The sequence below is a fragment of the Malaclemys terrapin genome, chromosome 10, assembly GCF_027887155.1.
Source record: "Malaclemys terrapin pileata isolate rMalTer1 chromosome 10, rMalTer1.hap1, whole genome shotgun sequence".
NCBI classification, from domain to species: domain Eukaryota; kingdom Metazoa; phylum Chordata; order Testudines; family Emydidae; genus Malaclemys; species Malaclemys terrapin.
The window spans coordinates 26,617,041-26,635,718 of record NC_071514.1 but is presented as its reverse complement, the minus strand read 5'-3'; the positions used below and the strand labels follow the sequence as shown (position 1 = coordinate 26,635,718).

Here is an 18,678-nt window from a genome sequence, read left to right as displayed (position 1 = left end):
TAACTGCAGTAAAGACAAACCCTTAGATGCTACAGTATGGAACAAAGATGGGTATAAAATTCAGTAAGTGCTCAAAATAAGGTCTTGTCTACACTATAGAGTTTTGCCAACAGAAGTTTGTTGGCGATCAAAAAGCGCTATAAACAAGATTGTTATTGCATGTTCACACTACACTCCCTCTGTCATCAGAGCACGTCCACAGTTGGTGCTCTAGCATTGTGGGTAGCTATCCCATTTCTGCAGCTAGGACTTGTGGGAAGGCGGAGTGGATCGCAGCACATCATGGGGGCAGGTTCAACATCCCATGATGCATTATTTCCGTCCCAGCATTCCATGGTCTTCCAACTGCATTTTGTGACATTTTTCATTGGCCTCTGTTTACTATGCGCCCGCCATCTCGGTGTGAAAGGATGGATCCTGCACTGCTCCTGTTGTGGTCACTGTTATGAACACATCGTGGATGGTCATGCATTATATCACAAGCTCCCAATCTGAACAGGAATCAGAGTTGTGTGACCTGCTGTGTGCCATGGAAAGAAACACCAGATTAACTTTTGGCATTCACGGAGCAGCTGCACACAGTGGACTCCTGAGCTTTTGAGCTCAGGAAACAAACACTGAGTGGTGGGATGATGAACAGTGGCTACAGAACTTTTAGATGTGGAAAGCCACCTTCCTGGAACTATGTGCGGAGCTCACCCCAGCACTACAGTACAAGGACACCAAAATGAGAGCTGCCCTCTCGGTGGAGAAGTGCATGGAGATCACAGAGTGGAAACTGGCGACTCCAGTCTGCTACCAGTCGGTCGTGAATCAGTTTGGAAGTCGATCATGGGTGTCACGTTAACATGAGAGTGAACAGGACCATTAATCACATCCTGCTACAAAGTACTGAGACTCTTGACAATGTGTGTGAACCAGTGGATGGCGTTGCAGCAATGGAATTCCCTAATTGTGGAGGGGCAATAGATGGAATGCATATTCCAATTTTGGCCCTGAACCATCTAGCAACAGAGTGCATCAATAGAAAGAGGTACTTCTCTATGGTATTGCAGGCTCTTGTCAGTGAAATGCCCATGGTGATCCACATCAACGCAGGCTGGTCCGGGAAGGTACATGGCGCACGTATCTTCAGGAACACTGGCCTGTAAAGAAAGCTGCAAGCAGGGACTTTCGTTCCAAACCAGAAGATTTGCGGGGGGAGGGGAGGAAAGAGGGCGATGTTGAAATGCCCACGGTGATCCTGGGAGATCCAGCATACCCCTTACTCCCATGGCTCATGAAGCCTTACAAGGGAAACCTGGACAGCAGCCAGAAGCACTTCACCAACAGGCTGAGTAGGTGCAGAATGACCATGAAATATATATATTTGGCAGATTAAAAGTGCATCTTTATGGCAGATTAGATCTAAGTGAGGAAAACATTCCCATAGTCATAGCTACCTTCTACCTAATCTTTGCGAGGAGAAGGGTGAAAAGTTTGACCAGGGGTAGAGCGCAGAGGCAGATCACCTGGCTGCTGATTTTGAGCAGCCTGATACCAGGGATATTAGAAGGGCACAACAGATGGCAATTCGAATCAGGGAGGCTTTGAGGCAACATTCTGATAATGAGAACCAGTAATGTATATTTCTGTTCACTAATCTGTTCATTATTTTGAGTTTTCTTATTTTGCCTAACACTTGTGATGTTTCCTGAGTGGGATTTACCATAAGCAAATGATTAAACTGCATGCATATGTTTTACTACCAGCAGCTATCACTACATGTGGGACACAAATAAAGACTGGTTATCTTTCAGAGATTTTGTTTTTATTAAATACCAATTAACATATTCAAAAGGCTTGGTGGGAAGGGAGTTAGCAATGCAAGGCAGTGGATGCTCTCATAGCTGTGCTCAAGTCCAGCTTTCATTTTGGAAGCTGTCCAAAGGGGTGGAGTGAGATGTTCCAAAAAGTTGGAAGGAATGTGTGGGAGGAGTTTGGAGAGGACATGGAAAACAGTTCTGTGTTGGCTGCGGGGGAGGCGGGGGGGAAGGGAACGTGAGCACGCATCCGTTCTGACTGAAGTATGATGAGGAACTTCAGCATCTCTGTTTGCTTCTCCATAACTTATCATCTGCTCATGGGCCTTTTGAATGTGCTCCACACTCTCCTTTCTATCCCATCTTTCCATTTCTCTCCCTGTGTTCTCTTTTTTCTGCCTCAGATGATTGGAGCACCCCGCAGAACATGTTCTCCTTGCTCCACCTTGGTCACTTCCTTATCGGATGGAGGCGCTCCGCCAGTGTGTAGGTGGTTCCCCTGAAGGCCACATCTGCATAAACACAAGAAACAATAATACACAGAAGCATGATTGTTAGTGCATGCGCAGCACTAAATCATTACGTTAAAATACATCTCTTTTCACATATGAATTGTTTCTCACTGTCCCTGGCAAGCAACAGCTTGGTGAATACTCTAAACATGGTGAGTTTGGCCCGGAGGTGGGGGGTTGGGCATTCAAGATGGGGCAAAGGATCTAAGCTCTTTTTTAAGGTGATCACTGGAGGCGAGTAGGGACAATAGTGTAAATTCTGCCACCATTTTCCACAGGTGGGGATCACTGAAGCAGATATCTCACTCCTGATGGTAAACAAGGGTGCATTGTAGATCAATCTCTGATAATTTTCATATGACTTTACATTGTGCCTCTTCATATAACCTTGTGGTGGGTCTACCCACGTGTGACCTCTGTTTTCATGGGACTTTGTATCAAAGCTTCATTTAGAAACTTTGCATTGCCCTTGGTATAATATTATAGCCCCTAAGGATAGAATAAGATAGAAGAAAAATTTCTGTTTGCTAGCAGTAGAACAAGAGCTCTCCCCCCACTCCCCCACTCTTAATCAATTGCCCTGTTGAATGAGTGAGGTGTGAATGAGGAAGGCATGGAAGGCAGCACCTCCAGACAACCTCAACTGTTGGAGAGGGGCTGGGAGCCAGACCCAAGGACAATAAAACGTGTCAAGTGGGCTCATTAAAGACAAGCAGACATACTGACGGCCTCGGGGGTTAGAAGCAAGCACCTTCTTTTGGAAACACCCTCTTTGCAGCATTGGGACAACACTCAAAAGAAAGCAGCACAAAGGACCAATGGACACAGACACAGAGTTTGAATCCAGTATAGATTTGCATAAGAGGAAAGCTGCTATAAAAGTGAGGTGTCTTGCAGAGGACCCCGGGTCTCGTCTTGTCAACATGGGAGCATCGATCCGGATCGGCAGAAGCCCGGCTCCACCCCCTCCCCCATCTAACTCACCTGGCCAGTGAAGTTAAGGGGAGCAACTAATTGGTAACAACAAGACGGAATGGGTTTGTGTGTGTGTGTGTGTGTGAGTGTAAGTGTAATATATTATATGCATATAATACAGTGTTAATGAATACATGTATTACTAATAAATGTGGCATTTTGCCTTATTCCCCCTGAAAAGATCCTGTGCAGTACTTTAAGTACAACATTTTGGTGGAGAATGCGAAAGGGGCAGCAAGCATAGAATCCACAGTTATTACAAAACTGGTGTGCACACCGCCAGCTTTAGCAAGCCTGGCACTATAGGAAAAAGAGCGTAAACTTTCAGTTAATTAACCAAACTCTGAAGGATATAGGAGTTTAGGTTTAAATTGTGTAATAGAGGTACATACACCCTCAGCCGTAGCAAGACTGAGCTAAAGAGGAGAACTTAGTGTTTCTCACTCTGATCCGGGGAAGGATTTGTATAATTGGTGTATGAACCCTCGGTGGTAGCAGACCGAGTAATACAGAGGGAGGCTTAGCGTCTCTCCCTCTGGCCCAGAGTGGGTTAAAAACATAAGATACAAATCTTGTTCTGTTAAACCAAACTCTGAAGGATATAGGAGTTTGGGCAGTGTAGTGTGGTTTATGTTTGTTTGTTTTGTTTTGTTTTTTGTAAGTAATATTGTGGTAATTTCACAATTTAGAAGAAAATGTTTAAGAAACGGAACCAGGAAGGGTGGGGGCTAGTTAAAAAACCCACCCTCCTTGCTAAATTGGTAGTGGAACAAGGCTTGTGCCCATGGAAAGAAACTGTTTATTAAAAAAAGCAGGATCGGGCCCAGGCAAGCAACAGATAAAGAAACTAAAAACAGGTTGGGTACAGAGAGTTAAAACAGCACTCTCAAATCTTACAGCAGCAGTAACATCAGGAGAAGAAACATTTGAGACCCCAGAAGGGGGGCAGACCTTTGGGACCCCTCTGGAGATTGGGAAGGGGGATATTTGGGTAAATTCCTCCTCCCAGGGCCAAAATGCCATTGAAACAGTTAACAATAGTGCCTGCTTCTGCCTCAGATCTCCAGGCCATGGCAAAATGGCTGGAGATTTTAAAATAGAAATTTTTTTCTAGATGAAGTGTTAACGCCCTTTTACTGAGAGAAAGGGAGGATTTATACTCACAAAAAATGCACCACTTAATTAGCATTTGTGCAGCCCCAAGTACCAAACACACTGTGGCAGGGACTAAGCAGGTTCTGCCATGGTGGAAGCACTGTGCTAATTTATTTCCAAGCTTCTATCTTTCAGGCTCTGAACCAGAACATCAGGAGAGCTGGTACCAGCTGAAGAGTTATAAAATACCATGGTTATAGTGTCATGACAAAGTCTGTGTTCAGTGTTCTGTGTTGCATGTTCTGTGTCTGTCTCTAGTGGTGTCCTGTGTTAGCATTAAGTCCAGAATGAAAGGGGATACTACACTAGACAGGGTAAATGTCTTTTCCTCTCTCTACTTCCCCCATCTCCATCCAACTTATCAATCACCCCTTGTATCCAAAAGACTTGGGTCCCCAGTGCATCAGGGTTATTTTGTTTTGTTAGGTTCTCTAATAATCATTTTGTTGTTGATTTTTGTTCTTGATACATTTGTATTGTTAGTTACATTTGCTTGTATTATTATTAATTCCACACTTTCCTCTATGCACTCTGGTTCTATTTCCCCAAGCCCTAAAGGGTAATTCTTGGGCCCCCATAACCTGTAAGACCTTGGCCCATAATTGTAGGGCCCCATCTTTCAGGTCCCCAGAAACCTCTGAGAACAACTGTTAAAAATAGGGAATTCTACAACATTTTAGCAACTGAATGTTAGTTTAAGTCCAATTATTATAATTATAATTGTTTGCATTTGTGTTTATGTTATATCTGGTGTTTAGTCAATTGTAATGGTTTTAGTTATATTCACCTGGTTATAATTGTTTGGTTTGTTTGCAACAAATATAAAAGATTTATATGGTGACCACTCAAGAATTGTTCTTGAGAGGTCAAAAGGGGGACAATGTAGATCAATCTCTGATAATTTTCATATGACTTTACATTGTGCCTCTTCATATAACCTTGTGGTGGGTCTACCCACGTGTGACCTCTGTTTTCATGGGACTTTGTATCAAAGCTTCATTTAGAAACTTTGCATTGCCCTTGGTATAATATTATAGCCCCTAAGGATAGAATAAGATAGAAGAAAAATTTCTGTTTGCTAGCAGTAGAACAAGAGCTCTCCCCCCACTCCCCCACTCTTAATCAATTGCCCTGTTGAATGAGTGAGGTGTGAATGAGGAAGGCATGGAAGGCAGCACCTCCAGACAGCCTCAACTGTTGGAGAGGGGCTGGGAGCCAGACCCAAGGACAATAAAACGTGTCAAGTGGGCTCATTAAAGACAAGCAGACATACTGACGGCCTCGGGGGTTAGAAGCAAGCACATTCTTTTGGAAACACCCTCTTTGCAGCATTGGGACAACACTCAAAAGAAAGCAGCACAAAGGACCAATGGACACAGACACAGAGTTTGAATCCAGTATAGATTTGCATAAAAGGAAAGCTGCTATAAAAGTGAGGTGTCTTGCAGAGGACCCCGGGTCTCGTCTTGTCAACATGGGAGCATCGATCCGGATCGGCAGAAGCCCGGCTCCACCCCCTCCCCCATCTAACTCACCTGGCCAGTGAAGTTAAGGGGAGCAACTAATTGGTAACAACAAGACGGAATGGGTTTGTGTGTGTGTGTGTGAGTGTAAGTGTAATATATTATATGCATATAATACAGTGTTAATGAATACATGTATTACTAATAAATGTGGCATTTTGCCTTATTCCCCCTGAAAAGATCCTGTGCAGTACTTTAAGTACAACAGCATCTACTTCATGCATGCAGCTTCAGATCTGGCTACTATGCTGTTTGCCTGTGTGCCACTTTGGTCCCTGCACCAGTGATTGTCGATTGGCCCGGGAAAGTTTCCTACCACAGGGAAAGGAACAAAGCAGCTCTGCCAAAGAACCTTCGACAGAGAATTGGCAAATACCTTCAGGAAAGTTTCCTAGCAATCTCTCTGGAAGATTCCTATGAAATCTCAGTGTGCCTCAACAGACTGTTCCATCACACTGCTTAGCTGCACAGGGAATGAGAAACACACTCAAACACACTTGTCTTCCACATTTCTATCCCTTCACCCACTTCTACAGGATACAAGGACACCTATATGTCAAATAAGCGAGCGGCATCAGCTGAAAAAGATCACTTACCAGGAGTCTGCTCTCCAGCATCTTGCTCGCCGGAGACGGAGTGCTGGGACTAGCTAGACACCTCCTGCATGGAGAAGAGTTCCTGATTTGCAGCACCACCAGATAACCCTGCCATGGGCTCCACATCATCCTCCAACTCCACCTCTACGTCCATGACTTCGTCCTCAGGGTTAGGTCCACTGTTCACCACCTCCAGCCCTGTCGAAGGATCCACAGGGCTCTTGGCAGTGGAGATGGGGTCCCCGGGGGGGATGGCGTCCAGCTCCTTATAGAAGCAGCAGGTCTTCAGCTGCAACACTTGAGCAACTGTTTGCCTCCCTCACCTTATGGTAGACCTGCCTCAGCTCCTTTATCTTCACCCGGAACTGCGCAGTGTCCCGATCGTAGCTCTTATTGCACAAGCCATAAGAAATCTGCCCATAGGTGTTGAAATTCCTTCAGCTGGAGCGGAGCTGGGACTGGACAGTCTCCTCTCCCCATATACTCAGCAGATCCAACTGCTCCAACTGTGGTCCAAACGGGAGACCATTTGACCCATGGAGTCACCATGGTCAGCTGGGAGACTGTGATGTGAGCTCTCCACACTGAGCAAACAGGAAGTGGAATTTCAAAAATGGCCTTTAAAGATGGAGGGATGGATGCTTGTTTACCTAGCTGCAGGGCAGCGGACCGTTCGAACTGCTGACCTGAGCAGTCAGGATGGGCATTGTGGGACCTCCTGGAGGCCAATTACAGTGACAAAACCAAGCACGGTGTCCACACTGACATTTTGTCGACAAAAACTTTGCCGCAAAAAGCTCCATGCCTCTCATCGAAGTGATTTTATTTTGTTGCCAAACAGGAGAATTTTGTCAGTAAAAGTGGCATTGTAGTGTGTACACCTCCCCTATTTTGTCGACAAAAGCTGCCTTACTTTCATATCCAACACTAGTATTTTTCTGAATGTTTTTTCACAATATCCAGTATTTAAAGACAATACAACATTGTGCTCATACAGCTTTGCTGTCCAGTGACTATCATGCTGTTCCTTTCGGTTCTTGGCACTGCACAGCTGTATTTGCATACTTTAATTGTTAAATTGTTAAATGCAAGCCTGCAAACTGAACAGTCACCTAACTCCTGTCTCTATTATCCCCCATTTATAAAAGGCTATAGTTCCCTGTCTCACAAAGGCGTTCTGAGGATTAGTTAATGTTTGTAAGACACTTTAAGAATAAAGTTGAGTCAGTCCAATATGGGAGGATCATCTCAGATATTTGATCATGATATCTTGAGATATATAAAAGTATCTTATCATTCTTCAAATAAAATTTTAAAAAAAGAATAAATAGAGCCCTGTCTGCATTCCCAGTTAATATGCAACCAGATAGGGTTTATACAAGCAATCATTACAGTGACAATAAAATCCATCAGTAATAAATTACAAAATTCTCTTGAAGGTATTAGGTGAAAATCGATTCACAGTCAATAATCTGTTGCAGTTGTTTGTTTATATGGTGATATGCATTTATCTATCTACAATGGCCACCAGATACAATCTGATGGCATGAGGTGTAAAATGCTCCTCATGTTTTTAAATATTTAATTGCAATGCCCACTGCCAACTAGATATATACTCTTGAATATTATCAATTATTATTGACAAGAATTACTTACCTTTGAAAAACTATCAGACTGTTATAACTCAATGCAATAAGATCACACAGCTGGTAGATAATTCTGAACTTAACTAATATAAATCATAAAACAATATGTAGGAAGAATCCAGTGTCTTAGGAATATGAGTAAACAAACTTACCACTTTGCCTTCTAGACTATACAGAGGATTAATACAGTTGCTCCCCCTTAATACATTCTCTGGTATAAAACTGACAGCCTCAATTTGTGTTAAATTTGCAATTTGAATTTACAGTTGTAGAGGGAGAAGGTGGGAAATCTCATTTGCTTCCTTTAAATTCAAGGCCCTCCAGTGAAAAAGACTGTCAGAAATAAAAACTGTCTCAGCTCTGATCATTCATGGGCCCCTGACACTTCTTTTCATTATTGTTTCCTACATACTACAGTTAACATATATCCTGCTCAAAAACAAACTAGAACTACTCTTAATGTGGGTGGACCTTACATCCATTGCCCTAATTAATTAGTAGAAATTCCTTGGGTATCAGATACAAATGAGGAGAGGATTTAAAATGGCAAAAAGTATTCCACATGCTACAACTACTCAGTTTAAATATTATGGGTTTGATTCTAATTGACACTAACCCATCTTCGAGTGAGTGTAAGTCACACTTATAGCCACTTTAAGACCCCTTTAACAGCACCAGAGTGATGTCAAGGGGCTTAGTAAGTAAGAATCCAAGCCTGTATCTTTGCTCAACTGATATTTGATAAACCCCTTATATTTTGACAATTTTGAACAAAATTGAAAGTAGGGAAACATTTGTCTCTTGCTGAATCAGGCTACAGTTACGTTAATTTAGAGATACTATTAAGTAGTTGGTTTTTGAGGTGATCCTAGTGCCGCATCACAATTCAAGCATTATTCTGCTGATTTCTTGTTTCAGTTTGGTTTATTAAAGTGTTCATGTGGTCAAATAGTAAAAGATGCCCAGCTTTCCTTTTTAATCCTGGCTTAAGACAGGATAAATATATTTATGGCACTAAAAATGTGGCGCCAAGTACTTTTTAAAAACGTGTTTAGGTGCCTAAATAACTGTAAAAATCTGGCCCTTACAGCTTGGTCTTGCACCCCTAAACTCACAAAGTTTTGCCACTGCTTCTGTAGGAACAGAACTGGACCCTTTGTCTCTTTCTCACCACACTGCTCTCATACTATTTTCTTTCCAGAAGAACCTTGATTTCCTTCTTTTGTATTTTCCCCCATCAGTATTGGTCTATCTCCTCTGGGTAATATAGTTAACAACTTGCACTTCACTTTTTTTTTTCTTCAAAGGTCATAGGAAGGCCAGTTCAAATACACATTTTTAAAGCCCCAATCTTGCAAAAACTTAAGCATGTGCATAACTTTACACACAAGTAGTCCCACTGAAACCAGTGGGGACATTCATACGTTTAAGACTTTGCAGGATCAAACCCTAAGATGCTAAACTCTTTGAGACAAGGATCTTGTCTTTGCATGCACTAGTATGGTACCTAACACAATGGGGCCCTGATTTTGATTTGGGCCCCTGTTACAAATATTAAATAATAAAATCTTGAAAGTACCTCAGCTGTCCATCACCTAGAGCCTATGTGCTGCAAAGCTGTTCTAACCCTTTTATCTCCAGGCACAATTTTGCTGCCCCCAACTTCAGAGCTCACCCATACCTCAGTTTTGGGCACGATATAACTTTTATGTGAAATATCAATTTTCTTTTCTTAAATTTGCAAAGATGTTGAAATTCCCATCAATATTAATCTCTGTTTCATCCCTTCCACAGAAACTAACACATTCTGATTGTTACCAATTGCATGCTGGTAAATGCCAGCCTACATGCAATGCACTTACTTTTTTTGTTCTTTCCAGTTTATTTGCTCCTTGTTCAGAAAATGAGCCTTCATCAGGTGGCACTGTTAGGCGTAATCTACAGACATTCATCTAGAAAGGAAACAAAGGTTTTCTTTCAGTTTTAAGAATGCTAAGCAAAATCATTTTAATAGACTCCTCTGTAAAATAAGATGTACTAGCTTTCGAGTTTTCATCCATGCCACAAACAATGGAAAAAGTTACTTTTTAATGGCTGGGTTTTTTAGCTGGCAAGAACTAATTCAAGGAGAACATTACATACCTGAAATAATAACATGCTGTTGACTGAAATGGGGTTTTGCTATGTTCACCCAAATGACATTGAGAATTGAAATACACTAACACTGAAAATAGTTTTCTTCAGTTTCTCTGCTTTGATTGCAATTTGGCACATCTTTGATCTTTAAAATGGGAGATTCAGTATCCAAGAACACAAAATGCTTTCTAGAACAGACCCTGTTTTTATGTTGAGGACATACCAATAGCTTGATCCTGGAAACACTCATGAATTTAGTTCCACTGAATTCAATGAGATTAATCACATGGGTAAATTATGAACATGGCTAAAAGTTCATAAACTCTTTCATAAAAAAGTGTAATCAAGGTCCCTCTTCCTACGTGACCTTGGAAAAACCACTTCCTCTTTGGTGAAATGGGGTTAATAATACTGTTTTCCCCTCACATTGTTTCCCTTTGTTGTCTGTTTAGATTGTAAGCTCTTTGAGGCAGGGGCTGTCTTTTACTACGAGTTTGTTCAGTGCCTAGCATGACAGGGCCCCAGTCTTGGCTGGAGCCTTTAGGTGCTACAATAAAAAGCAAGAAGGTATCTATTGCTTAGGAATCAAACTGCTGAAATGCAAAACACTCTGTTCAAACTAAAATCCCAGACACTCTCTCTGACATCTCCTTGTGGATGTCTAGCTGTCAGCTCAAGCTCAACACGGCTAAAAGAGAGCTCTTAAATTTCCCCCTAAAAAATCCTCCCCCTCTCTCTCAGCCACTATGGACACCACTACAGTCCTACCTGTCACTCAGGCCCATAATGTGGGTATCATCTTGAACTCTGACCTCTATGTCTAATTCTTCACAATTCTTTGTGCATAACATGTCTAAGATACAGCCTTTCCTATCCATCCACACAGCTAAAATGTTCCTCCAGGCCCTCATGCCTCAATTACTGCAACATCCTTTTCTCTAGCATTGACAAATGCAATCCTGTTTCACTCATATCCACTGAAATTGCTGCTGCACAGATCATTTTCCCAGACTGTTGCTTTGACCATTTCATCCCTCTTTGCATCCCTCCATTAACCCCCCATGCTCTGTCACTATGAACATAAGCTACTTGTCTTCACTTTCAAGGCCCTTTAGATCCATTTAGATCAGTGATACTCAGACCTCAGTGGTTCAGGAGCCAAATTAGCAATCAACATTACCCAGAAGAGACACCGTAGCGTGAATTCATTGTTTAATTTACTATAGTGCTATATATTCATATTTCAACAGTATGACGGGAAATATTTAGTTTTTGCTCTCAGCAAAATGACTGACCATGTATTATTTTATCAACTACAGTTGATTAATAATATTGTAAAAACATCCTGATTGGTTAATAATTAAATCACAGTGTTTTATATCATCATGTGCTGCAAAGAGCTGCAGGAGACACATTAAATAGCCGCTTGTGGCTCGCAAGCGAGCCTCAGTCCGAGTATCACTGATTTAGATCTTTAGATCCATTTGCAAAATTTATATATATATTTTTTAAAACACAAAAAGAGCTCAATGCCATTAATCAGCATTCAATACCAAACCTACAACAAGAAGCCAAAGTGTATGTGATGGAGGATGTTAAATTTGGTAAGGAAACATTTTAATTTCCAGTTTCCAAAGGAATTATAATAAACAATGTGATTTATTTTTAATGATGAATACAACCTTGACTGTGTCCACATACACTGGCTTTTGACATTGATTAGGTGGTATCTGAAACTGTCATTAGAAGAGAATTCCAGATTCTTCCTTTCAGCCATTATAACAGAGAATTTTAGGGCACTTCCTGTTTATAAGTTAATAACCATATGCTACGCTACTGAACTCCTTGACTTTGGAGTTTATTGGCACAAAATACGATTATCAGGAAGCCCATTATACACTTCTTCTCACCCCTTTTTCCCCCATCCCTTTAATTTTCACTTTCCACTGTTCTTTCCTCCCATCAACTTAGCAAGGTTCTTCTCCCTAATACATATTTGTTTACAAGCATGAACCAGAAGGGAGAGGTTGGCAGTCTTCCAATATAAGCAAACAAAGACAAACATTTATGATTGTTCTTGTGGAGACAAGCACCTTCCTAACTTGTAGGACAACAAGGGAAGACAAGGGAATTTAGGGGGTTGCAAGGGAAGGTGATGAAAGAAAGGAGGCCAAATCTTGCTCCCACTGATTTCAGTGGGAGCAGAACTGGACCAGACAGCATTGAATGCAATCTCCCTTTCAGTGATCTGACAACCTGTATTTCTTTGATTTTAGCTATTTTTCTTGTTCACTGACAAGAGAACGAGAAACAGAAGCATACACCATCTTTGAAACAGGCAAAGAGCTTGGCATTCAACACAGGCGCCAGTGAGCATAGAGAGATTATAGAAGTTGATTTAAATATTCACAGTACAGTTATTTGTCAGTAATCATACTGAAATTGTACAAGTCCCCGTACACTGATTAGTGAACAGTGACTGTCTGACAGAGTACAGGTAATGGGATTCACATGCTATTTGGTTACTGCACCCAAACAATAATTATGCAGACCCACAATCAGAGTGCAGGAAACTGAGTAACTGGGAAGAGTAATAAATTAGGGTTAGCAAATGTACAGCATCCCCAGCTCTTTGACTGGTTCTTTCATTGGCTCTTTGGTTGGCTGAGACCATTCCACTTTGGTATTTATATTTTTCTTTCTCCTCCCCTCTTTTTCTTTAAGTTTAAAAAAAATTCAATGTAGCACCCTTTTCATACTTCATTCTCTATTATCCCCCCAAAACATTACTGTATTTATCTTACCATAACACCTAGGAGCCCTTCTTTTCTTTGCCCTTCACTTCTCTATCCCCTCAGCCTCATAGCAGTACGCATATGCACACACACTCCAGGAGATCATATTTTCATCAGTATTTCTGCCATGAGTACTGCAAGCAGCAAAGTGAAACAAACTTTACTGTTTCGCATTTCAGCTTGTAATGCTCACAGAATACTAAAGGCCAGACTGTTGTAGAGTTTGTCAGTTGACAAGACTGGGATCCTCCATCAAATTCTACAGACCCTTTAGGAGACATAGATGAAGAAACTGCACGTCATCACCCTGCAGAAATGGAATTTTACCAAACAGGACTGTACTCAGACTTTCACAATCACCATAAATCCCCAATTAAATCAGAACCCATGCACCAATCCCAACATCTCTGCAAATGCCACAGAAAACAAGCACACATTTTCAAACAGAACCAGTCACTAGCCTTTTGGAGGAACACCAGCCTGAGGGTTTGTCTCAAGGGGCACACGAAAGAAGTAGCTGCATGGTGCCATAAAACAGATTGGGTATATACTCACACAAATTTCACTTGGGATCCCAGATGCCACAAAGCATTGAACCAACTCTCCATTCAATTTTAATAGAAAATGTAATTGAAAGATTTTTCACACAGCTACATACACATGCAGCCAGATCCTCAGCTGATGTTGCCTCTTAGGGAGGTAGTGCTTTGCATCATTTGTTCGCAAATTTATTGGCCAAAAGAAGGAACAACTGTGATGGGCTCCAGAGGGAATCAACCCCAGCACTCTTCAGCTGTAGGGATGGTTGCAGAAATTCCTCAGAAAAGGACGGGGTACCTCAGATAAAGACTAGGGAGAGACTGACCTAAGTGCTGGGTGAAGGGGGGAGAAATATCACTGAGCTGAAGAAGAAATGGACAGAAACACTGGGGTTATGTGGAAAGACCCTTTCAGTTGTTATAACAAGTACTGTGTTGCTGTAGAGCTTGTAGCTTAGACATACTCTGAGTAGGCAGCCAAGTTAGGGACTGGAAGCACTGGCCCATCTACCTCCAGGTCATCAACAACAGGTTAGAATTACATTGATCGTATCATGCTATTACTGAACTCCTGGTAGATGTAGGGGTGTAACTTTGGTTTTATAAAGAATCAGGAACAATCTAAAAAAAAATCCATAACTTATAAACTTTATAATTAGCAGTGACCACAGTTTTAAGAAACTACTCAATGATTAAAGTAATCCCAATTTGACCAATACTATGTGCCCACTGTTTACTCTGTGATAACCACCAACCCATGAGCGACATTCCCAGAGCTACTCTGGATGTCATCTGTGAAACTGATGCACACACAGGGAAGCAAAGACTGGTTCACTCCAGCTCTTAACATTAGTTTGCCAAATGGAATGGAAGTTAACAATTGGAGACATGCTTATCAGCTTCTAAGAAGCTAGTAGGTTATCACCAATGATAGTTTGTTGCAATATAGAATTTAAAAAGAAAACACTGAAGGTTAGTTTAAAATTTTAGAGTATATTAAAAAATATATAGGGCCCCACTTCCACAATCCTTATTCACATTGAGCAGCATACTCCTTGAATAAGCAGGGGTCTGCTTTACACAAGTAAGAGTAACTGATGCAAACCCTGAACGATTATTTTGACAAATGTTCTGCAGACTTTTTTTTAAAAAAAGAAAAATACTAGTGAAATATGTAGAGCCAGAATGCCAGCAATAGGGTTAGAATGACCAAAATGATATTTTTTTTAAGCAAAATAATTAATATTTGTCTATTGATAATCTGTCCTATCCTAAAATCTCCATACTGCTCCCACTGGAGTAAGATGCTCAATATTGACCCAGCTACTGAAAATGGCAAAATTCCCACTGACTTTAGAGGGTGTGGGATCAAAAAGCTGGAGAGGTTTTCAATTATGCCAGCAAAGATACAATTGCTTCTGGCACTCAAGTGGTTTGGGGACTGGAATTTTGTCGAGTAATTGCCTGCTGCTTGCCTCCATAGCATTATATATTTAATCTTTACTTAATGGTTGAAGCTTAAGAACCACTCACTCTGCATGGGGTCGGAAGTTATTCTAAACTTCTGAAGACAAGACAAGAAACAAGTCTCTAATTTCAGTCAGTGCAAAAAGATTAATCTGGTGATAAGGGACAACTGACAGACAATCTGTGGAAAAAATGTAATTATAGCCATCTTAGATTCATCTCTAAAATAATATGATTGATGATATCACATTTTCCTGTGATAGATGGGACTAGGACATCTTGTCTTGGGTGTAATTTTACTTAATTTGTTATTCTAAGTGTTTTCATTTCCTTGTTTCAATAACCATGTTTGGGAGCTAACATTTCACTACAAAAGAGAAAGGTACTATTCTAAAGAGTTTTACTTGCAAATTAATTCTGTTATTCCCACTAGAAAAAGGTACTGTATTCTTACAAACTACCAGAACTACGTATGTTTCCTTTGTCCTGTAATGTGTGCTAGAGTAGATTGTTAAAAAAAAAAAAAAAAAAAAAACTTGTATTCTAAAATATACTCTCTCTATTAACCTGTTTAGAAGAAAGATATCAAACATGAAACTTATTATGAATAGTGAGGATGAGAATCACTTTATTCTAAAGAATTAGGAAATAAGGCCACATTATACTATGTAACTCTCCATTAAAATATCTAATTTCCTTATTATTACTATAATAATAATTGCAGTTTTCAAAGCTTTCTAATTTTCAGTTTTAACAACTTTGCTTCTCACCCACCATGAGTCTAAGTTTGTGTTCTCCTTATATTTGTGATGAAGAGTGAATTCAGAGAGTTAACTGGCTCCCAGCATACAAAGGCAGATGACTTTGTTACAGCAACTTCACCAGTCTCACTGGTTACTGTATGCAACAGGTGTCATGATAACATTCCTCACTGGTTTTGTTTTCCTCTGATGAACAGGTGGGTGTTGCTGTTAGATGAACAGAGAACTATTATGTATTCCAAAAACAGTACAGACTTGAAGAAGAGCTCTGTGTAAGCTCAAAAGCTTATCTCTCTCATCAACAGAAGTTGGTCCATTAAAAGATATCAGCTTTGCCTACACTAGCACTTTTGTCAGCAAAACCTTTATTGACCAAAGGTGTGAAAAAACACCCCCCTGACCGACATAAGTTTCACTGTCAAAAGCACCGGTGAGGACAGCCCTATGTCACTGGGAGAGCATTTACCACCGATATAGCTACTGCCACTCGTTGAGGGTGGTTTAATGATGCCAGCAGGAGAGGTCTCTCCCATTGGCATAGAGCGGCTACACAGGAGACCGTACAGCTGTGCTGCTGTAAGGTCTGTAGTGTAGACATACCCATTACCTCACCCACCTTGTCTCTCTAAAAACATTACAGTCACACAACACTGGTTTGTAATGACAAGCTCATCACCTGATCCTTGTTGTTTTTATTGCCACTACAGCAGGTAAAGAATGTGTGTCCTCTCATGATAACAACATTTGTTGTTATACTACTGAAAAAGCTATTTAAAGTAGGGTGGGCGTGGGAACATTCTTGTCACTATATCTGCCAGAATTTTAACAACATTTAGAAGAGTTGCCAAGCAGATTCATACATCATCATTACTGATCTTATCTTGATTGTGAAACATTCCAACATATTTAAATATTGTTCTATTTAAAAGACTCATGGGTTTAAATGAGCCTTTTAAATAGCTAGCTACATCATCTAAGGCATTCATTTAAGCATCCTTAATCTGTAGTCATCTGAATGTGAAAGTCCTTGATTCTTTAAATCCAGCTGGATGTTTACAAACAACCACACACAGAATGGCACACCTCCCCTCCTGGAAAAACTAGAGCCACAATATTATGACTAGTAAAAGAAAACCTCATTGTAGAGCCCACAAAATTTGACCCTGTTTTAGATTGGAACAGAAACAAAGATGAAGCACAGATGGGGGCAGGGGGAGAGAAGTCTGCCAAAATACAGAGAGGGAAAGTTTGTGCTCTAAACTAATTAACTAATTAACTAAACTAAGATTAAAACAAAAACACAACACACACCATTATTTTGCAGTATCCTGCAATATTTTCTTTGAACTGTTCTTGGAAATTGTGCATTGTCAACCTTGATCTTGCTGTCAAGTGTGTTCTCTCTCTAAAGTAGAAACATTAATTTTGAAAAAAACATAACATAAAAAAGAAAAGCACAGGTCCAGATCCTCAAAGGGAGTTATACTCCTAAATACCTTTGAGGATCTGGGGCACAGTGGGTGTTTCTCTTGAGACCAATACGCTTTCTTTTACAGCTCTAGTCTTTGCCGTGGATTAAAATATATTTTCGCACATTTTTCCTCTAGTCAAAAAGGAAATCATTAGTAAACTACATCTTCCTCTAACCATGTATAGCTAGAGGCCAAACACTGCTGGGCAAATATATGTTCTGCCCTTTAAAAACAAGCCTTATTAAATTATGTCCATTAAACCAAATCACACTTCTTTCTGTCATTTGCTCTCTTCTGTAGTCTTTGTCTAAGCCTGCTAGCTACACGGAATAGAAATGGGGAATTGGACTTTTGCCCTACATTGTAAAAACTCCTTTAGCGAATGGGGAAGAAGAAGAGAGTCGTGGACTTCAGTTGCGCTCTCCAGAGAGCAGAATGCCTGTAGTCTCTGCATTCCTCAGCGCCAGCGCTGGCCGAGCCTGGGGTTGCTAACCGGACCCCACACTCTAGGGCTCGCGGTTATTGGAGAGTCAGGATTTGGGCAGCCGATTGAGGTGGGATGAGGGTGAAACAGCAGAAAGTTCCCTAAGCAAAGGCGAGTTTAAGGCCATGCACCCAGCTCTACCCGAAATCCCAGCTAAGCCAAGCGGGGGGCAGCCCCCGCACCATGCCACAGACGGAGTCTGACCCACCCGGTGCCTGCTCAGTGCCAGTGGCACAGTTATCCCGAGGAGCGGCCCCAGGCCCGGCTTCTCCCCCAGCTCGGGGTCAGCAGCACCGCACGGGAAGCAGCCCGGGGCGGACCCCGCGGCCGAGCTGGGCAGGCTGAGGGGCCGCAGCGGGGAGAGGGCTCCCGGGTGACTCACCCGCTTCTTGCCGGGGCCGCTCTCGCCGGCGGGCGGCCTGGGGACGGTGGCGGTGACGGTGAGCGCGGAGCTGTAGCGCAGCATCTTCCTTGGCCGCCTTCCCCTCTCACTGACTCGCGGCCGCGCTCCGGCCAGGGGCGGCAGGTGCGGCTCCAGCCAACGCCCCGGGGAGGGGCCGGCGGAACGAGCACGGTGCTCCCCGGACTCGTCAGGCAACCAGCGTTTTATCGCTCGGCCGGTGTCTAGCCAGCAATGCCGCGGGGCGTGTGCCCGGCGTGTTAGCGTAGGGGTGTGTGTGTGTGTGTGTGTGCTCGGGGCATTGGTGTGTACTGCAGCTGTGTGCACAGGTGCCACGGGGCATGAGTGGGTCTGTGCACAGCAGGTGTGCGCACGGGGTAGTTGTGGGTGTATGTACAGCTCTACTTTGTGTGCA

General features: G+C 41.9%; 1 protein-coding gene across 1 annotated transcript in view; it reads right to left on the bottom strand.

The window, feature by feature from the left end:
- The window catches only part of MYZAP (myocardial zonula adherens protein), a 97,416-nt gene extending 78,977 nt beyond the window's left edge, over window positions 1-18,439 (bottom strand). The window contains exons 1-2 of the mRNA XM_054041419.1: window positions 18,246-18,439; window positions 10,072-10,161 (exon numbers count right to left, since the gene is read on the bottom strand). Of these exons, the coding sequence (XP_053897394.1) occupies window positions 10,072-10,161; window positions 18,246-18,329 (174 nt within the window). The 5' untranslated portion in view covers window positions 18,330-18,439. The remainder of the gene's footprint in view (window positions 1-10,071; window positions 10,162-18,245) is intronic.
- Between the last annotated feature and the right edge of the window lie 239 nt (window positions 18,440-18,678).